Source organism: Fistularia commersonii, chromosome 22 (assembly GCF_037954325.1).
Source record: "Fistularia commersonii isolate RoL2024-O1a breed Wild chromosome 22, RoL_Fcom_v1.0, whole genome shotgun sequence".
NCBI classification, from domain to species: Eukaryota; Metazoa; Chordata; class Actinopteri; order Syngnathiformes; family Fistulariidae; genus Fistularia; species Fistularia commersonii.
Genome location: NC_141305.1, coordinates 6,171,202 through 6,191,207, shown reverse-complemented (window position 1 = coordinate 6,191,207; position 20,006 = coordinate 6,171,202). Strand labels below are relative to the sequence as shown.

Here is a 20,006-nt window from a genome sequence, read left to right as displayed (position 1 = left end):
CGTTGGAGGAGCACGGCTCCCCCGGACCCCTGAGCTGAGGAACCTTGACGTCCAGGATGGAGTCCTGCAGAAACTCAGGACAGAAATGTTACTTTCCAGTGACTTAAATCCCCCAAATAACACTAGGTTACATTTCTTTGATTTTCGATAACGTAAAATACATAGAGACTTGCAGTGCACATTCCGATTCCTTATATATATATATATACACACACATATATATATATACACACACACACACACACATACATATATGTATATATATACATATATATACACACACACATATATAAACGTACATACATATAAATAAAAACACAAGTATATATACATATTTATCAATATGCACTGTATATACACACATATATGTATCTATATACATTCTTATGTATGCATATATACACACACACACACACACACTCATATATATATATATATATATATATACATACATATGTACATGTACATACATGCACATATATACATGTCTGTAATACACATATATACACATGATACACAAAAACACAAACACACACACATACATATATATATATACATCACATGCTTCATGATATATGTGCAAGGTTTAATTTGCCTGCAGAGGAGCAAGAAATACAATGAAAAATACATTCATTAATGATTAAATAACAAATAATTAGTAATGATATAGTATAAATAAAATAAAAATCTTAAAAAAACAGATATTTTTAGTGATTAATACACTTTTAAATAATAAAGTAAAAAATAAATTAACATTTTAATGTACAATGTGGGTCATATTTTTTCAGGGCTGCAAGCTTAGAAGTTTCTCCACAATGTTCTGAAAGTTGAAGCTGTTCTCCTGTGAACCCCCCCATTGTCAAATAAAATAACGCACACACACACCCCTCCCCCAACCTGAGTTTGCGGGTCCCGGGTTCTGCTGCCGAGATGCCAGGAACATGTTGGTGGAGGACTCCAGGAACTGCAGAGGGTGATGGACGGAGAAGGTGAAGACAGGACCCCCATCCACAATTTTCCAATGAACCAACACACACATATCTGTGCTATCCTGGTCTTCTTCTGCTGGAACTGGCATAACCGGAGGATCCGGGCCCTGGACCCATCATCAAACTGCTGCTGGAAGGGGTGAAGCAACTGCACCTGCCTGCCAAAGCTGGACAGTAGATGGGGGTTAGCGTGCGAGACTGACAGTCGGTGCTACCGGGACTCCAAGTTCTCAAGAAGCCATATGTATATATGTAACCTCATCTGTCAGCCTGTCCATCACCAATGCAAACAAGAAGGGGCTCAGAGCTGATCCCTGATGGAGTCCTACCTCCACCTTGAACTTCACTCTTACACCTAAAGCACACCTCACCACTGTCTCACAGCGAGCATACATGTCCTGCACCAGTCTAACATATTTCTCTGCCACTCCAGAATTGCTCTCTCGGCACCCTGTCAAATGCTTTTTCTAGATCTATCCTATGTGTGTATCTATGAATGCGCATGTATGTGTGTATACATGTAGAGACTGTCCTATATACGTGTGTGTTTATATGTGCATGCATGGCTTGCTTTGTTACTAATCCCATCCAAACAGGAGCCCTGTTTTTTTTCCCTTCTCCCCCATCCCCTTTTCACCTAAGTTTGTATCCAATGCTCCTGTTCTCCCCTGTTACGTCTTTGCATGTCTCTCAGACAGACTGAAAGCTGAAATCTGTTTTGTTGCTCTGTACCTGTGACAGGTGCAATGACAATATTTGAGGGGCTAATAAACTTCATGTCACCAAACCATTTAACCTTTTCATATCCGAACAAATGAAAGTACAATGAATTCTAAGGCTGTTCAATTCCAACATCGTAGAGGACGACTAACTATTTTAGTGCGCAGGAGGAAGACCAAGCTAGCGATCAGCTGGAGTAGGACAAAGCGCAGATAGGAAATAGTCCAAGTCATATATTTCACGTATGTCTAGAACATATTAGTCTTGCTCATCCGATAAAATGCTGCGGTGGAAAAGCAGGAAGGGAGGCAGCAAATACCTCTGCCTCACTGAAGGGGGCGTGTGTTCTTCTTCATGGATTTCAGACGACAAGTATTATATGCTAGCCAAAAGAAACGTCAAGTAGAGGCAGTCATGTTCATCACGTCTGTCCATTTGCCTCTATTTTTTACCCTCATCACAAAAATAAAAGAACCATGCACACACACACACACACACATATAATACATATACATATATATATATACACACTCATATAAATACATGCATGCACATATATATACAAACATACATATGCTAACGTATATATACACATGTATATATACACACATACATACACACATGTACTAACATATATATATATATATATATATTTATTTATACACACACACACACACATATATGTATATACACAACTATGTCTCTCTTAGTTTAAGTGTTCCTATGATGTGGCTAACTAAATCCTTTTTACCCCACTGTGTGTGTATAATATATATATATATAAATATATATATATATATTTATGCTATATATATGCAATATATATATATTTCATTCAACTTGCATCATTTTCAAAGGTTTTCCTGACTTTTGGCCAATTTTTCTCTTAATTAAGAACTAACCTTTATGTTCTTTTTTGACCTTTGACCCGCATCCACTTTTTTTTACTTTTCATTTACAAGTACATTTTCTTTTGTTGTTTACTGTTCATCTAAAGATATTTTTTTATCAAATGATTTAAAGTCTACGCATCGATTGTTTAAAATTTAATTTTTCAGGAGGAGCCTTTTCAAGATTTCTTTTTTTTGAGTACAGGATAACATCTCCTGAACAGAAATTCCAGGAGATGGAGAGTCCACCACTTTGAAATGGAGCCTCCATCTCCTGGATCTCTTTCGAGAAAAAAAAGACGAAAATGAATCAAAACAGAATCTCAAATCTGACATTTTATTTTCCTCCAAATGTCCAACAGGTTGGAAACTTAAATACAACGCTGACTGGGAGGAGGAGGAGGAGGAGCAGAGAGGACGGGAGGATCACCAGGGGATCGGGGGAGAGGATGAGTAGCAGGTGTTGGGGGGGAGAAGAGAGGAAGGGAGGGAGGAAATATAAAAAGAGGGGTGGAGGCCGTGGGCTCGGCTGGGATTCAGGAAGTGTAGGCGTCGGTTCCTTCCCGTTCTTCGGGTCACGTGACCCCGACGCCCCGCGCTCAGTGGTTCAGGTCCAAAGTCCAAAGTCGGAGGTTCTCCGCTCGGGTTAAGGCTTCTTGGTGCAACAGACAGGAAGGCAGAGCTTCGACCCGCCGGGTCTTCATCATCTTTATCATCATCATCATCATCAGGGCTCAGCGTCTCTGAGTTTGTACGGGTTCTTTCAAAACATTTCACAAGGTCAGGATGCAGCATCAGGAGGCTCCAGCAGGGAGGAGGAGCAGCAGATCTGCACGTCTCCTTCCACAGGTTACCAGGTCCAGTCTGAGGAGGTCCCACCTGGGTTCAGGGGGCGGAGTCACTGCTTGGAGGGAAATGGCGCCGCCCCGAAGGGGTCGAGCTCCGGCGGCGGCGTCCCGCTCTGGATCACTAGTTCCGTGAAGGGAACGGCGCCGAAGTCGTCTGTCTTGTTCTCCGGGTGGACGCCGCCGTCAGGTGGGTGGAAGGGTTTGGCGCCGAAGGGGTCGAGCGGCGGCTCGTCGGCCTTCTCCTTCCCCTCTGCCATCTTGATGTCCACGCCCATGTTCTCCTTGGAGTCGCTCAGGAACTCGTTGCTGCTCTGCGAGTCCCGCCGACCTGCCTTTTTGTGGCGACGGACTCGCTCTGGCGTGCGGAAGGCGGGCTTGCCTGCCTTGCGCCCCCCTGTTGGTGTGCCATGGTGACGCTTGCTATTGCCAGGGGCGACCGCGGCGTCCTGCCGCCCCTTCCTCTGCCGGGAGGATAGTTTCTGTAGGCTGCGCTGCTTCAACCGCATCTGCTGCGGGCTGGGTGACTCCGATGGGGGCCTGAAGATGTCCTCGGCGCTCCGCGACGTGGTCGGCGGCGGGCCGGCGCCGCCTGGCTGGAAGGGGGAGAAGCCGAAGACGTCCACGCTCTCGGGGGAGACTGGGGGCGTCGGCTCCTCCCCGCTGACGCTCTTCCCCGAGCGGGACAGGTTGCGGCTGAACGGGGCTTTGGTGAAAACGTCAAAGTCGTCGGTGGCCATTTGTTCCTGGCTCGCCTGCCGAAACGGCGCCTTGGCGAATATGTCAGTGGGCTCTGGGCCAACCGGCGAGTCCCCGCCCAGGAAGGGGACGGCGCCGAAGACGTCCACCGAGGACGAGGACGACGACACTGCGGGGCGGTCAGTGGGTGTCGGCGTAGCTGCCGGCTCGGGCTGAGCCTTGGGGCCGGCCCCCGTTACTGCGGCACCCTTTCTGCCGCGACCTTTGACCCTGCCCGTCTCACAGTCCTCCTCCGATTCGTCGTCATCCTCAGAGTCCATGAGCAGCGGACGCTGGCCGAGGTTCTCCGGCTCGGTGTCGTCGCCGTGCTCACTGTTCAGGCCCTCCTCTTCCTCCGCCTCCTCATCCTCACTGCTCTTCGGCGACGGCGGGTCCGACTCGAAATCGCTGTCCGAGTCGTCGCCCGTCTTTGTGGTCCTGCGGCCTGACTTGGAACCCTTGGGCGGCGGCGGCGGGCAGGAGGCCTCGGCGGGGGCGGCGCCGTCTTGCTCCGGCGCCTCAGCGTCGGCCCCTCCTGGAGGAACACACAGAGGCCTCGGGTCAGTCGGGTCATCTTTGTTTACCTCTCCATTTCCACGGCGACGACCTCCGGGTCATGACCAGAGCACGACCGCATAGCAGGCAGGGTTCAGCTGCCGGATCGCATCCCTGGAAACGGAATGGGCTGGCTGACTCCAACCAAAGAACCAGTCATGGATCCTATGTCTCTATGGCAACACGACTCCAGACTTCCTTTTCTTTTTTTTTTGAACGCTATTTTTTCAACTAAACTGTCACTCTTCACACTTGGGAAGAATTTCTTCTGCTTTTTTGTTTGTTTTTCAAAACTAATTTTTGTTTATAAAACCTGTTTACATCATGTTCTACATTGACTTGAAATTAAACATGAAAAAATGTTAAATCAATGAAATATCCACATATTATGAAATATGTATTATATAATAAAAAATGTACAATATTGTGCATTCAAAACAATTATCACTTGCAAATGTTGTAGTACCATTATTTCTATTACTAGTATATATATTTACACTTTTTTAATGTTTTTTTTTAAATTATGCCTTGAAAATGATGTTTTCTCTAAAGAAATAGCTCCACATGTACATGTCTCCATTTCAGGTCAGGCGTTAAAAGTAAACTTTGGTGTGTTTCTGGCTGCGGCCACTGGAGGGCAGTCAGTCGAAGGGGCTTTTACGGTTTGACCTGGACGAGCTGCACAGGCTCAATCGGAGACGTTATTTGTCAAATCGACCCATCAATCAGTCAATATATAGCATTTATTTTTTTAAAAACCATGTGAAATTTCAGTCTGTGGTCAAAAATTACAATCCATTCTCCTTCAGACTGGATCTTTGAAAAAGATGAAAAATTAAAACCTTTTACACAATGAAAAAGTAGCTCTTGGAGAGCCAGTTTCTCAGAGTCCTATAAAGATTTACAAAATTTAACTTCTAAAGAGTATGATTAAAATTGAAATTGTAAATACTACTTGTAAACACGGATGTGATTACATCACCGGTGTATTTTAAGATGATTTTTCAGTGAATTTATGCTGGTTTCAGGTGATTTCTTTATGAATATCATTCAAATGTAGGTTATTTTTTTTATATTTGACATTCGACAGAACCTTTGTGATTTCAAGCAGCTCCTAGCCAATTCAATATAACTCCAACCAGATGCTCATTCATTTTATTCAAATTTAATCCTAAAAAAAAAAGTCATGGAAATGTGTTATTTAGGTATAAAAATAAGGCAAGCAACAAACTAGTTGGTTTCTTCTTTTTTCACCTCACAGACGCCGGCTTCTGTTCAAAGAAACACAACTCAGTCTGAAAATTCAACATCCATCCCCCCACCAAAATAAGTATTTTGATGCAGAGTAATAATACTAAAAAAATAAAGAGAAAATATTTGGGATTAAAATTTTGAGCACTATCACTTGATATCAGTGAAATGTTTCATCAACTCTTTTGTATTGGAAGGTTTTTTTTACTTTTTTTTTTATTCTGCAGTTTTGACCCAAAGACAGCCACATCAGGAACATCTTGCTCAAAGAAGAAGGATGGAGAGAAAAAGAGAGAGCGAGAGAGAGAGAGAGAGAGAGAGAGAGAGAGAGAGAGAGAGAGAGAGAGAGCTAGAGAGAGAGAAAGAGAGAGACGCCAAGTATTTTAAATACTTGGTGGAATACTTTAAAAAAGGAAGCCAGGTGTTAAAGTTGTTCCAGGTTTTTGTTTATTTCTCAGTAACATTCTATAAAGAGGTACATTCACACTCACAGTTGGATACAGAGCCGCGTACAGAGGCGATGCAGAGACAGAGGAGGATTATTATGGGAGGTGAAAGCAAAAAACAAACGGTGCAGAAGAGGAGGCAGCTGTCGACCTCCAGCTCCTGTTGGCTCCTGTAGGAGGTACCGGGAGGTCTGACGAGCTGCTCCTCTTTCGCAGGGGTACTTCAAATACTACTTCCGCCTCGGGACGAGGGACGGTCCGCGATTGAAAAACGACCCCGGAGGGAGTGGGAGTCTGCAGATCCACTTAGCAGCTTTTAACAATAAATTGTTAACAATTTAAAATGACAAAAAAATTGAGAAGCTGAGAACTTTAAGAGCTGGGAAATTTTTGATTATGATGGAATCGATAAAAATAAAAAAAATAAAAAAATAAAAAAATTAGAATATTGAAAAAAAAAAAGCATTTGGAGTAGATACTCATTTTTTTTAAACCTTCAAATAATAAACCTTCAATAATAATAGTATTAATAAGGTGATGGTTTATCAACAGATTTTGATTAACCATAAATTTTGATTTTTTTTCTCAAAAAGATAATTTGAAAAAAAAAGGTTAAAAAAAAATCCTTACATTAAACTAAGAAAACAAAAGAAATAAATTAAAAACCTTAAATAATAAGGTGGGGGGACCTTCACCAACCCAAAACAGTAAAACAAATTTTGATTAACATTAATTGATTTCTATAAAAAAAAAAACACAGTTGAAATTGAAATCACCTGAACTATTTGTTTTTTAAATGCCTTAAAGAAATTAGCAAGATCTGTTAGAACAGGATAAAAAGCTCAAAAAGATTTGATGTTTTTTTTTTTTTTAAAGTAGCTGTTTGACCCCCCCATCCTTCCTGTCTCTGCTTAAGACCAAAAAACCTGACACTCGAAACAAAATAAAAAGATAGAAAAAAAAAAAACAAAGCAAATGTAAACAATATACAAAGACACTTGGCTCAGCGTTCCGTCACGCATAGAGAGAAGTGAAGGCGGAGGCTCTGATGGCCCCTCCCACCGTCGGTTTGAGTGGCGGGCAAAAGGGCGCCACCTACAGGCGAACAAGATGTTTCTGAGTATGGCTGTCTTGCTACGTGACCAAATCAAAAAGTGAGGAAGATGGCAGAGCGGCTACACAAACGGATGCTTGTCACAACACAGTAACCAAAAAGGCGAATACAAAAAAACAAAAAAACAGAGAACCCTACAAGCGAGGGCATTAAACATGGAAGGATGGAGCGGCATGAACTTACCTGGGTCTAAGCATATTAATCGGCGGGTGCGAGAAAAGAAAATATGGCTGCTGGGAGGCGGAGCAATGGATGGTACGGCCCAGCAGGGGCCGCGCCAACTAAAGGGACACCACACGTCCCGTTTCTGGGACCTTCGCTGTTTGCCTGGGACGGGTTTGGAATGACAGTAGGGGCGGAGCCAGCGACTGACCAATCACTGCGCGGAATACAATCCTTACTCTAAGTGAATTATTATTTTCAGCTACTTTACAATGGTTATTTCAGTATTATCGATGAATTCTTTACTAATTTTCAATTAATCTATTGCAGATTCAGAAATTCTTCACATCTAGAGAACAGTTTTTCTGTGAATTTCTGGGAATTTATTTTACTTTTCTTTCCAGTGGTTTTGGTCATTTCTTTTTGGTGAAATGAAATTTGTGCGTCTCACTATGTACAGTCACTCACTATGTATCACAGCATTTCGCAACAGAAGAACTTTGCCTCTGTAGCTAGTAATCCCACTTGTTGCCACTAATTATGCAAAACTGACTTGCAGAAGACCAGTCTTTGTCACATGCCATCTTCCGTCTCCTCTTATTACTTTTTCTCCTCTTATTACTTTTCAAAAAAAAAAAACAAAGTTCCCAGAAATGTTGGCATGTCCCTTTAAGACATTAAAGAATAATAAAAAAAAACAACAACAACTGTACGGCATGATTTTCAAACATGGCATCACAAGACCAGCTTTCACATTGTTCAGAGAGGGGGCCGGAGCCCCGAGTGGGTTTCACCAACCTCCGGAGCTGGTTCGCCCAAAACCAGGTCTCCAAACGGACCGGCACTCAGTTTGAACCCCGACCCCTAACATCACGACTTCAAAGTCTAGGAGAAGTATCGACCAATCAGAATCGAATGGCACTGAAGAGGCCTGGACAGACAGTAAACATTGGCGAGATGTCATATCCTTATTTGCAGGAGCTTAGCATGATCCAAGAACCTTGCTAACAAAGCACAATTTGGCCCGCCATGCTAATTTAGCCTGTGCTCCAAAACTTGAGGTCTGTTTGTACCCACGTTGAGGCATCCAAAAAGGTGCTAACCTTTTAGTGAGTCAGTAAGAAAGTGTTTTTCCTCAAAGTGGAAGAAGCTAGGAGTTGCTCGAAAGGGACTCAAAAAAAATAAAAAAATGAAAATGCCCCCTCCAGCCAGGAGCATCAGGAAACAATTTAGTCTTTCTAGGTGAACTAGCGAAACACCTCTCCTCAGCCCGGAACACCGGCCCCGTCTTCAACATCTTGTTACGACAAAACAGCAAAAAACCAAATCGTGTATGACGACATGACCAGGGACGCAACAAATTATCAGTTGGCACAAACGTTCCCGTCCGACTCACAAAGTAGATCCATAAACTGATATTTTGACAACGGACAATGTTCTACCTCGCTGGTGATTACCGGACGGTCAGTCGAATCCAAAGTTGCACAAAGGCACTTCGTAACTCCAAATGGAAGAATGACATGCACGAAAAACAAGTTATTGTATTTTGATCCCTAAAACCATGATTTCCAAAAAGGTGCAGTTACTGTTAACCGTTGGCAACTGGACTGATATTGACGCTGAATTCTGTTGAGGCCTCTGTTCTTAAATGCGCTGTTTGTCATTTCTGCCACCGGGGGATCTCCAGTATGGAGTCTAATCTCTGACTGAAGCTGAAATCAGGAGCTAATATATTATTGGATGGATACACCTTCTACAAGGTAGGCTAACAAGCTAACTCTACTGTAGCTAATATCGTATAAAAGATATGAGCTGTCTGTCATAACAGAATTGGTACAAGATGACAACATAGTCTAGCAGTGAAAGATTTCATCCCTTTTTGTTGATCTTCAATTTTTTGGGGGATTAACATTTCCATTATTTGCTAAGCAAGAATTTACCTGATAGTTAAAGCGTTACAGCTTATCAATAAGCATAACCAGTTTCTCAAGTAGGCGAGTGAGAGACAGTGGAGAGACACATTTGGGGTCATGCCTATTCTCTAAACACCTCACCAAAATACGAGTATATGTAGCAAAAGATGCAGACATTAGTACTGTTAGATTCCTCGTGGCTAAGAGAGGAGCAGAGCTTGCAGCCTACTTAGCTTAGCAAGCTAGTGCTGGCAACATAATAAAATAGAGGCTAAACTATGGGAATATGAGAAATTAGAGAAGATATGGGAATTAGAATCCCGCTGGAAAATTTAAGCCTCTGACCCTTTTCAGAACCCTCAATGTCCACGTGCACATGCAGATCAAAATCAAAGCCTACAAATATGCCTTTTTGCCGGTTGGCTAATTTTGAGTCGTAGACAGCTCATGTGTACGCAGGAAAAAACCGATTCGTAGCAGGAAATTAGCTGGCGATGGTTTATTCTCATGCAGCGGGAATGAGACCTAAACAGATCCAGATGATTTTTGACGTTCCAATTCAGGGCGAATGAGCCGTTGGCTGGTTTGTTTCCTCTCATTTCCCCCAACAAACTCCAACGGGACAAGACGGCACAAGGGGGAAGGAGGGGATGGTACCATATTCTACTCTTTTAAAGTCTTTTAAGAGTCATGGAATCCAAAGGACATGGGAATATGGAAGTTACCGTTGAAACTGCTTATCGCTAAATCTATCCTATCAGTTACAAATGACGTCTCTACGTCGCCTATTGAAACGTGGGGACGGGTTCACATTTGCCGAGCGGGAACGTGTAGAGGCACAGAAGCTTATTGCTGCCACCAATATTTGTTTTTACTTTACGTTATAAGAAATACTGCATTTTCATACATACTGAGGCTATAACGGGCATCAGGGGTTAAAACTACATGCGGTTAGTCTCGGTCCTCTCGGTTAGGAGCATCAACCTCAGCGGTAAAGTGCACATATCCACAACAAACATCGGGACAACACCGTCTTGACGGGGAGGACAGAGGAAAGATGAGGAAGATGAAGGAGTAGCTTTTGGGTGTTTTTTTTTTCCATTTGCAGTTCCAATAGGGGTGTCCGCTATTTCTGCTGTAAACAAACGGCCCAGAGCCGCCAATTTGGAAGCGTCATTTAATTTTTTTTTTTCTTCAATGTGTATCTGTCCCAATAAGAGTTTAGAAGTAGTACCGGGGCTGAGTGATGTTTGGACCGGACCATTTATAAGGAAAACAAAAAACAAACTCCAAAGACCAGAGGGATCCCATTAGCGACCTCCCGATGTCAACAAACTACCGTGAAACTGAAAATTCGATACCGGAGCAGGAAAGTCTCTCAACGATCTGGGGTCCTCATATGAGGACATCAACTTTGAAGCAGTTCTCTACACTGTACACTTATTCTATCACCTCCAGCTGACCTACTATTTTGGTTTTTGCAAAAAAAAAAAAAAAGACAAAAAAAGAATTTCGTCGTATGGGGACACTGGGATTACTCTCTTTGTTATAGTACTTTTAACTGAGTTAGCAGTCTTTTACCTTGGTACGAACACCAGTACCAGCACATGTGGTCTCCAATTGCTAATGCTATGTCCAATTGTGCTAAAACATGTGCTTCGTACTTTGCCGTGCGATTGCTAGTCACAACTGCTATGCCACTACTTCCACTTTTACCTTAACAGTCGGTCACCGTCCCCATACGAGGATATCTTTTGTGCTTCATGCTCTAAGACCGTATATATATATTCAGTCGGTTCTAACTTACAAAAAATACCATGAGAACAATAAAAATGCGTAACATGAACTCACGTCTCATGCGGTCCAGGTTAAGAAAGCTTTTTAAGTTTCATGAATTTCTCCGTCTCACAAGTGATTGAAAATTGAAGACAACCTGAGGTTGTCTTAATTAGGTGGCCTGTTGATTGTAAAACAAATATAACGGAAAGCACTCACTGCCACGAGAAGTCACACTAGAGCACCTCAGGCCAAAACAAAGGGTCCCGAAGTCTCAGTTCACACGCTGGAAGTAGTTTCACACCAAACAAGGTTTTTTTGTTTTGAAAAGTTTTGTAATTTCACGAAGATTGATGTCAACATTCACACGCTATCTTTGCTGTAGGTATACAGACCTGGATTATGGTGAATTTCCGCCCGCGGAGAGACACGTTTAATCACCGTAATCCTTTGAGCATGTGTGATGTAGCTGAGAGTTTGAGTGATTTACGACCATAAACAACACCACCATTACCATAATTCAATAACTGCAAATGTGAGTAGTCCCACCATAAAGGAAAGACAGAGATGCTAACATAGCTGATAGCAACTTGCTATCATCCAGAGAAGTCTCTTCAGCTAGTGTTAGCATGGCATTTAATTCCTGTATGAATAAGGACTGGGGAGCTAATGCTAACGTAGCGGAAATTCACCCTTGTTTTTAAACAAGGAGGAAAAAAAAAAAACCTGGGTTAACATCAGACCAGTCGTGAACATATCTGAACAAACAATATCGTGCCCGATTAACTCCGGAAACAAGACCGTGGGCTTTTCGAGTCTTTCGGTCAGAGCTTCTCCATCAGAATCAGATGTGAGTGGTGTGAAACCCAGCCGGAACCCTTGTCGTTTGCCTTCATTGATGCCACATTTCTGCGCGACTCAGCCTTAGAACACACGCGAGAAAGATGTACGTCACTCAGCCCCTCTCCCCCCGTCAGACGGCGTCACGTGGTCGGTATTGCTTTAGCATGGCGGTGGAACCGGCGGCCTCTGGTCGTGGAACACAGTGAGCTGGAAGTTTTTCACCCCTCAGACAAATTACCTAATAGAGGTTACATTCTCAGGGGTGTGTGTGTGTGTGTGTGTGTGTGTGTTTTTGGGGGGGGTCGGCTCCCCGTCATAGCCCCCCCACCTGTTGATTTGCATAAGTTATTTTTTGTTGGTTTTTTTTTTGTTAACACACAGGCAGAGAGACGGTGTCCGACAGTCTGGGATAAACTATTTTAACCGATTTTAGTCTCCTGTGACACCGAGTCGAGAACCAAAACAAACCAAAGGGGGGGGGGGGGGGTATCTGACTGCTCATTGGTTGGTTTACACGCCGCGGCAGTGGTCTCGGCCGTTGTTGTGGTGGTGGGGGGGGGGGCAAACATGTGAGTGTGGGGTAGGGGGTGCAGCTCCACAGTACTTGGTCGTCACGGTAGCGACTTGCCTGCGCTGGCCACGAATGGCACCGAGCCGAACAGGTCCTCGGGGGGAAGGGGCTTGGCAGCAGGGAGGGGGGCGGGGGCTTCCACGCTGGGCGTCCTCTCCACCGGCTTCTCTGTGGGGGGGAGGGACAGGGACACTCTGGTTACTATGACTGGAAACCCCATGAAGTCGGACACTCAGGAGTTCTGTTGCGCTTCTGTCTTGCCACTTTGAGGCAGCGACAACTAGGAGGTTAAAGATAAGCATCAGTATGACAACCATCAGACTGTCTCAGAGAGGTAATGTTTAGATACTCATTGCTAATCTCATTCGAAACCCAACAGGTACTTAAAACATTAAATCCACTGTTGCCGTGTGGCAGACACGTCTAAGACCGCTGTTGCTACTCCGCTCAATCTTTCGAAAGAGAAAGCTGAACTTGCTTGCTCGCAGCAGGTCGAACTCGCGGTCGATCAGCTCCTCCTCCGTCAGCTTGGAGAAGTTGTCCTCGCCGAAGGGGTTCCAGCGCGACATGTCAGGGGGGTTGCTGTTCTGTGGGGGGGGCGTGGTCCCGTCCGAGGCCAGCAGCGGGGTTCGGCTGCCAGAGCGCAAACAAAAAACAGCGGCGCGGAGGCAATGCTGTCAGGTTTTGTGTCAACACATGATGGTCGGTAGCAGAAATCCAGAGGACAAGCATGAACATTATATACACAATATATCCTGACAGCCGGAGAACTGTGACACTAGCACAGGTGCACAGGACAGATATTGTCTGATTAGTTTTAGAAATTATGCAAAAAAAGTTTATGTCAGTTGATTTAAGGGTATTTGTTGACTATAAGGGTATATGCTGACTTGTGGGTATTGGCTGACATTGATAGTGTCCTTTTTTTCAAGGGTATTATCGGACATTGAGGATAGCTGCTGACTTTAAGGGTACTGGCCGACAATGCAGGTAGCCACTGACTATAAGGACATTTCCTACATTTCCAGGTCTTTTCTACCTATCAAGACTTTTTAAGTCCTCTTCCTTCAGCCGAAGGGAATATTCAAATCTTTGTACTTTTAAAGACTTTAAAACACTTGATAGCCTTAACTTTGACACTTTATATTTTATTGTATTTCTTATTCTCCCTCCTTCCTGCTATTATCTATTATTGTTATGTTTTACTTGAAACTCTGGCACAACAATTTCCTTCGGGATAAATAAAGTTGTTCTTATCTTATCTTATCTTATTCACTCACTTTATGGGTATCCACTTTCAGGGTATTTGCTAACAATGAGAGTATTCACAAACTTTAGGGTATTTGCTGACTTAAAGTGTTGAAATTACAGTTTCAACGGAACGGCCATGCTGCCCTCCAGTGGTGTGGAAAATCAACGCAACCACAAGTCGCAATCGAGCCTCCTCCGCTGCAGGAGACAGAAGAGCAGCGGTTACCTGGGGTTGGCGTACGGCGGGTCCACAGGGGACGCCGCCCCGATCTGGCCAGGGGTGGTGGCAGTGGGCGTGGCTGCAGGGTTGAAGGAGCCTAGTGGCATCTGGAACTCCAGTGGGGAAGACATGTAGGGGAGATGCTGCTGGGCAGGGTGGGGCTGCTGCGGCGCCTGCTGGGCGAACGCCTGCTGGTACTGGTGCAGCTGCGAGGACAGGGGGGGCCGGGCAGAAGAGGGGGGTGGGAATGAGGGACGGACTTTTGATCATGATGACGCGCGGCGGTGACTCAAGAGATGATGAAATGCTGTTAGAAACCAGAGCTGGGTTTGGAAGGCCGGGGACACGGTGGAGGGACGGGGAGGGAGGGGCGGGGGTGGGTGGAGGGAAGGGGAGGGTGACAGTCAAACAGTAGGAAGGATATCAGGCCCCAACAGGAAACCAATCAGGTTCTAAAGGATTCAGGTTGACACCCTGCAAGGAACCACAACAGAACCCCAATAGAACCCTGATTACCGCTCACGAAAGCCTTAAAAAAAAAAAACAACTCTCAGAGTCATGGTCAATGCTCAGTATATATACAGGAGGTATTCGACTTGGTTCGGATTTCTGTCCCTACGGCCCGACATAACACGATTTTCGCTGTGCGATTTCCCTTGCAAGCCACAATGAAGGGCGAAAAAGCCGTCCTGGCAAATGTAAACAAAGCCGCCTTGCTCTAGCTGCGTGATGACGGACTGTATTTGTCCGCTACTGTCGCAGACCGAAAACTTCTTGTATTCATATTTTGCTTGATTTTTTATGAAGAACTATATAATCAATCAGCCAGAAAAGTATTAAATGATTGGGTAGGAAATGGACAATTTAGCAAAACAAATAATAACAGTAAGTATTATTACTATCATCATCATTAAGAAACTACTAAAGGGTCGGAAACCGCTTGAAATTCACTGATGACTTGAAAACTTAGCAAGATAAATTAAATACAAAAATAAAAGGGAAAGATAGCAAAGAAAAAAAAAGCACTCAAGAAACCCTGATGTTTATTTTTAGAAATCAATAAAAGCTGATGATAATAAATTAATTTGGATGAAAAAGGTTAGAAATGCACCTTCAATAATCAGGAGGTGCAGGAGAAAGTATTTGATTATTATGTATCCAATCCATTAACAGTAAGATTACTGAATTCGTCAGAAACTAAAACAATAACTATCGGGGCTGCTAATTCGTTCCTTCCCTTTGTGGCCACCAGGGGTCGCCAACTGAGTCGTTAAAATTTAGGGTGCCTTCGTCAGAGACCACAGGGAGGTGAGCAAAGACCCTCTGCCCGCTTTGACAGTCTGGACTTCACGCATGCGTGCACGCACATGTGCACACACAGCCCGCTCTGCTTGGACCAGATTGGGCAGGAGATAAAAACAGATGTTGTTGCGAGCGCCGATGGCTGGTTCCTGGACTCTGGACGGCGTTAGGTGGAAGTTGGAGCGTCTGTTCGGCAGCAGAGTTGACCCACTCCCCAATGGCAAGGGTCGGGGCTTTGGGTGGGAAGGGGGCCTGAGAGCTGGCATTCAGCACAACTTAAGGCTGCAGCGTCTGCGGCATCACGCAGCGGCACCACGTGTTTCGCTGCCACTTGGTTCGATGTTCTGACTAAGGTTTCTGAGCACCAATTTGCATGCTAACTGTTATCGTCCCCCTGCCGTAGCAACCGAGCTAGACAGACCCAAACAGACAGGGGTAGTGAGGCTCACCATGGCGGCGTACTGGGCCTGCGCCACTTGAGCCACCTGCTGCTGGTACATGGGCTGCATCAGCATCTGCTGCTGCTGCAAGGACTGCTGCACTGCCTGTTGGTACTGGAACACACACACACACACACACCTTCAGAAGTCATGCAGGTGTGAAGTGTGTGTTTGTGTGTGCGTATCGGTGTGTGTACCTGGAGGTATTGGAGTTGCTGTGCATTCGCCTGTTGTTGCTGCAGGGCCTGCTGCTGCTGCTGCTGTTGGTGTAGCTGCTGCAGACGCAGGTCGCCGGGCTGCAGCTGCTGCAGGACCCGGTGCTGCTGACTGCCGGACTGGGCAGGGATGGAGGAGGGGGCGGAGCCTGGAGTGTGGGCTGCCGGGACAGATGGTGGTTACAGAACACGAGCGCTCATTTATTGATTTTCATCGTTTCCCTTTTACACAAGTCTAGCCAACTGCAAGGAAAGCCTCTCTAACTTACAAGTTTTAGTTTCTACAAATTGGTTTTCTGGACAATTTTTAGATCATCTCCTTTTACGAACGTGCCTTCTATCAATGACCTCTCTTTGTCTTGAATTAATATTTTAAATATAATCCAGGGACCGCCATCATAATTCGAATTTTTTTTCTGCTTCAACAAAACAGGAAGTGGCGAACTGACCTTTTTGTCCATTACTGACGGGCGCAGAAGGCACGGCCATCTTGACGGGGGTGACGGCGGCGAGCGGCAGGACGTTGCTGTTGGTCGCCTTCGGCCTCTGTCTGGGAGCAATGGAGGTTTCTGTTGGGCCCACAGAGTCTGTGATCCTGAAATGTGAAGTCATGGGTCAAAGGTCAGGCTTGATGCATTTCAGAAAAATTTCTGAGGAAACTTTCCTCTTGAGGTCTGATGACTTTACACTTTTTTGTTTTCACTAATGTCTAACTGATAGCGAACAGGATCATTTCTGAGTGATATTCCAGATCATTCCTCTTAAAATTTCCAGATAATTCCCAGTTAACTTTCACAGATGTCTTCTGACCAATTTCCAAGTAATTCCTGGTGAGCTTTCAGAAAATTTCTCCTCACTTTTAAAGAGAATTCCCGATTCATCAATTCCCCGTTAGTTTTCCGCAAATTTCCGGACTAATTTTCCAGATGATTTCAGACTAATTTCGAGATCATTCCTGGTTAGCTTTCAAGAAATGTTACAATTTTCAAGACATTTCTTAATGAATTTCATGTTAATTTCTGATTAATATTCCACCTAGTTACTGGTTGGCTTTCGAAAACTCCCCAGTTGATTTTCAGTTAATTACTGACTAATTTTCCAAATAATTCCCGGTTCGCTTTCAGGAAATTCCTCCTAGATTTTTAAGATCTATCTCAATTGATTAATTCCCAGTTAGCTTTCAGTAAATTAATAATTTTCCAGATGATCTGACTTATTTCAAGATCATTCCTGGTTAATTTTAGAAATAATTCCAGGTTAGCTTTCTCAAAATGTCTCAATTTTCAAAATAAGTCCCAATGACATTGAAGATAAAACCTGATTGATTTTCCATCTAATTCCCACTTAGCTTTCGAATAATTCCTGGTTGATTTTCAGTCCATTTCCAACTCATTTTCCAGGTAACTCCTGGTTAATTTTCAAGATAATTCCTGGTTAATTTTCCACATCATACATGGTTAGCTTTCAGAAAAGTCCCCGTCACATTTTCATTTCATCACTGCCTAATTGTCCAGGAAATTCCCACTTAATAGCCCGCCTGGTATCCAGCCTCTGGCACCTGGGCGGAGCCGTACCTGGCTTTGGTGATACTTTTCTTGGCAGCGACCTCGCTGGCCGTCAGAGGCTCCGGCAGCGACGTGGGTATGGGAGAGTTCTAACGGGAGATAGAGGAAAATACTGAAAGAGCGGTTGAGAGCCGCACTCCGATGATCAGGTAGAATGGGAGGGCGCGGAGCTTCTTACAAAGAGGTTGGGCACGGGACAGTCCCTCCCTGCCAGCTTGAAGGCAAAGTAGGACACTTGGTAAATGTCTGGTCTCTTGTCCTGGTCCGGCTCCAGCATGTAGCCTGCAGGACACACACCGTTAACTCCACCGAAACTACCACATCTCCGTGGAAACCGACCACCCGCAGGTGAAGTTCGGAAAGCGGAAAGAGGAAAGAGGAAAATGCCGTCTTTCAGCCCCCGGTCTTTTCTCTCACATCGGAGGAGAGCGGTCTGAGTCATCCCTTAAAAGAAAAAAAAAAAAGAAAAAAAATACATCAAGTCTGTTGTTTGACTTTGTGGGTTCAAAAATCGGAGAATTCAGGCCAGTTTCCATGGCAACGCTCGTCAGGACTGAGCTTTGCGGTTTAAGCCTGATTCTGTGTTTGTTTCGGTTGTTTACTGGTGTGTCTGCATGTCTCTGCCACTGTCTGTGTGTGAGACTGTGTTTTAATGAGTGCAGACAGTAACGGTTTTATCTGGATCCAAACCAAATCCCTTTCATGACACACACACACACACACACACACAGACACACACAGACACACACACACACACACAATCTCCTTGTCGACTTTCCACCAGGTGTTTTTTCAGGTGTGGTTTCCTGCTGCTGAAACGTGCAATCCACAGCCTGGCCACCGGGCGGCATTGCAGACGAGTGAATACCATGAGGAGGAAACTGCTGTTGCTCCAAACTCCTGGAGGGGAAGTGACACAAGCGGGGAACTTCCCCCGGAGATGGAGGAACTTCCCCTGGAGACGAAGCGGGATGGGCCGGGCCGGGCCGGACCCGCAGAATGCACCCCAGCAGGACCAATAAATTTGATAAATATAACTTAAAGATGGTCCTTACTCTCCTCACCAAGGCGTGGAAGTGGCAAGGATTGGTACTGAACATCTTCATGGTTCAGTTACACCGAAAATGTGACCATGCAAAAATGATATTAGCTGGATGCTAAAAAAGCTGACAGGAAGTTGGACCGATCAACTTCCTGCTGCTGCCTTTGCAACACTTAGCTTGTTTTTATTTTGAATTACTTCCATTTAATTTTAACAGCCGCTCACTTTTTTTTTTACCTCGTATCTGTGTGTATTTACTTTTAAAACTTTTTGTTGTTGTTCTCTTATGTCAGACACACACACACGACAAGGGACTTACGAATCAAGCAGTGCAGCTTGAAGGAGAACCTGGAGTTATCAGGAACGATAAAGGTCCCGTCGCAGATGGCGACTTGACTCTCCCCAAACGGAAGCGAGAAGAAACACAGCTTGTACAACAAGCACCCGAGCGCCTGTAGGGAGACACACACACAAACACAAAAAAACAAGAAAAACAAAACAAAAACACCCACACATGCACGCACACACATATACACGGTCAGGTCTTTTTCCACAAGCTTTTATGACTATTAAACATTTTTTGAAAAAAATTTAATCAACTTTTTCCACAAAGTTGCCATGGAAATGAGGTTAGTGACTCAAACAGTTTTTCGGGGAAAAAGAAAAAAAAAAAAGAAAAATAACATAAAGACAGAGAAACAAGACTGAAACCTGTACCATCTTTGAAGCAATAAACTGCTTACAACTGAAATCCCTGCGGAAGCTATTGATTTTCAAAGTGGTGAGGAAGTGAGTCGAGGAGACAGGAAGGAGAAGAAGGGATACACACACACATGCATACACACTTACCCATATGTCGGCCTTGGTGGTGATGGGTTTCCCCGCGTACAGGTTAATCATCTCCGGCGCTCGATAGGAGAGGGTGGTGTACCTGAGGGTCAGACAGGAAGTGGATAACTGACCGACAGGAAGTCACCAGGTAAACTCAGATCTCTCTTGTGCGCACGCATGGCTACCAAAGCTGCTGAAGACCACAGAAATAGCTTAAAAGGATGGAGGACATTTAAAAACTTCCAAAAAGATAGATGTAAGCAAAACAAACAAACAAAAAAAACGGAGGAAAGACAATGAAAAGGGGACAATCAAATTCAACAAAAA

The 20,006-nt window shown here is 44.4% G+C and overlaps 1 protein-coding gene across 1 annotated transcript in view; it reads right to left on the bottom strand.

Moving 5' to 3' along the window:
• Positions 1-2,915: 2,915 nt before the first annotated feature.
• The window catches only part of bmp2k (BMP2 inducible kinase), a 37,588-nt gene continuing 20,497 nt past the window's right edge, over positions 2,916-20,006 (bottom strand). Inside the window, exons 6-16 of the mRNA XM_086170031.1 lie at positions 19,698-19,779; positions 19,168-19,300; positions 17,985-18,088; positions 17,816-17,895; positions 16,691-16,836; positions 16,224-16,402; positions 16,036-16,140; positions 14,291-14,490; positions 13,292-13,446; positions 12,871-12,981; positions 2,916-4,717 (exon numbers count right to left, since the gene is read on the bottom strand). Coding sequence (XP_086026157.1) covers positions 3,498-4,717; positions 12,871-12,981; positions 13,292-13,446; positions 14,291-14,490; positions 16,036-16,140; positions 16,224-16,402; positions 16,691-16,836; positions 17,816-17,895; positions 17,985-18,088; positions 19,168-19,300; positions 19,698-19,779 — 2,515 coding nt within the window. The 3' untranslated portion in view covers positions 2,916-3,497. The remainder of the gene's footprint in view (positions 4,718-12,870; positions 12,982-13,291; positions 13,447-14,290; positions 14,491-16,035; positions 16,141-16,223; positions 16,403-16,690; positions 16,837-17,815; positions 17,896-17,984; positions 18,089-19,167; positions 19,301-19,697; positions 19,780-20,006) is intronic.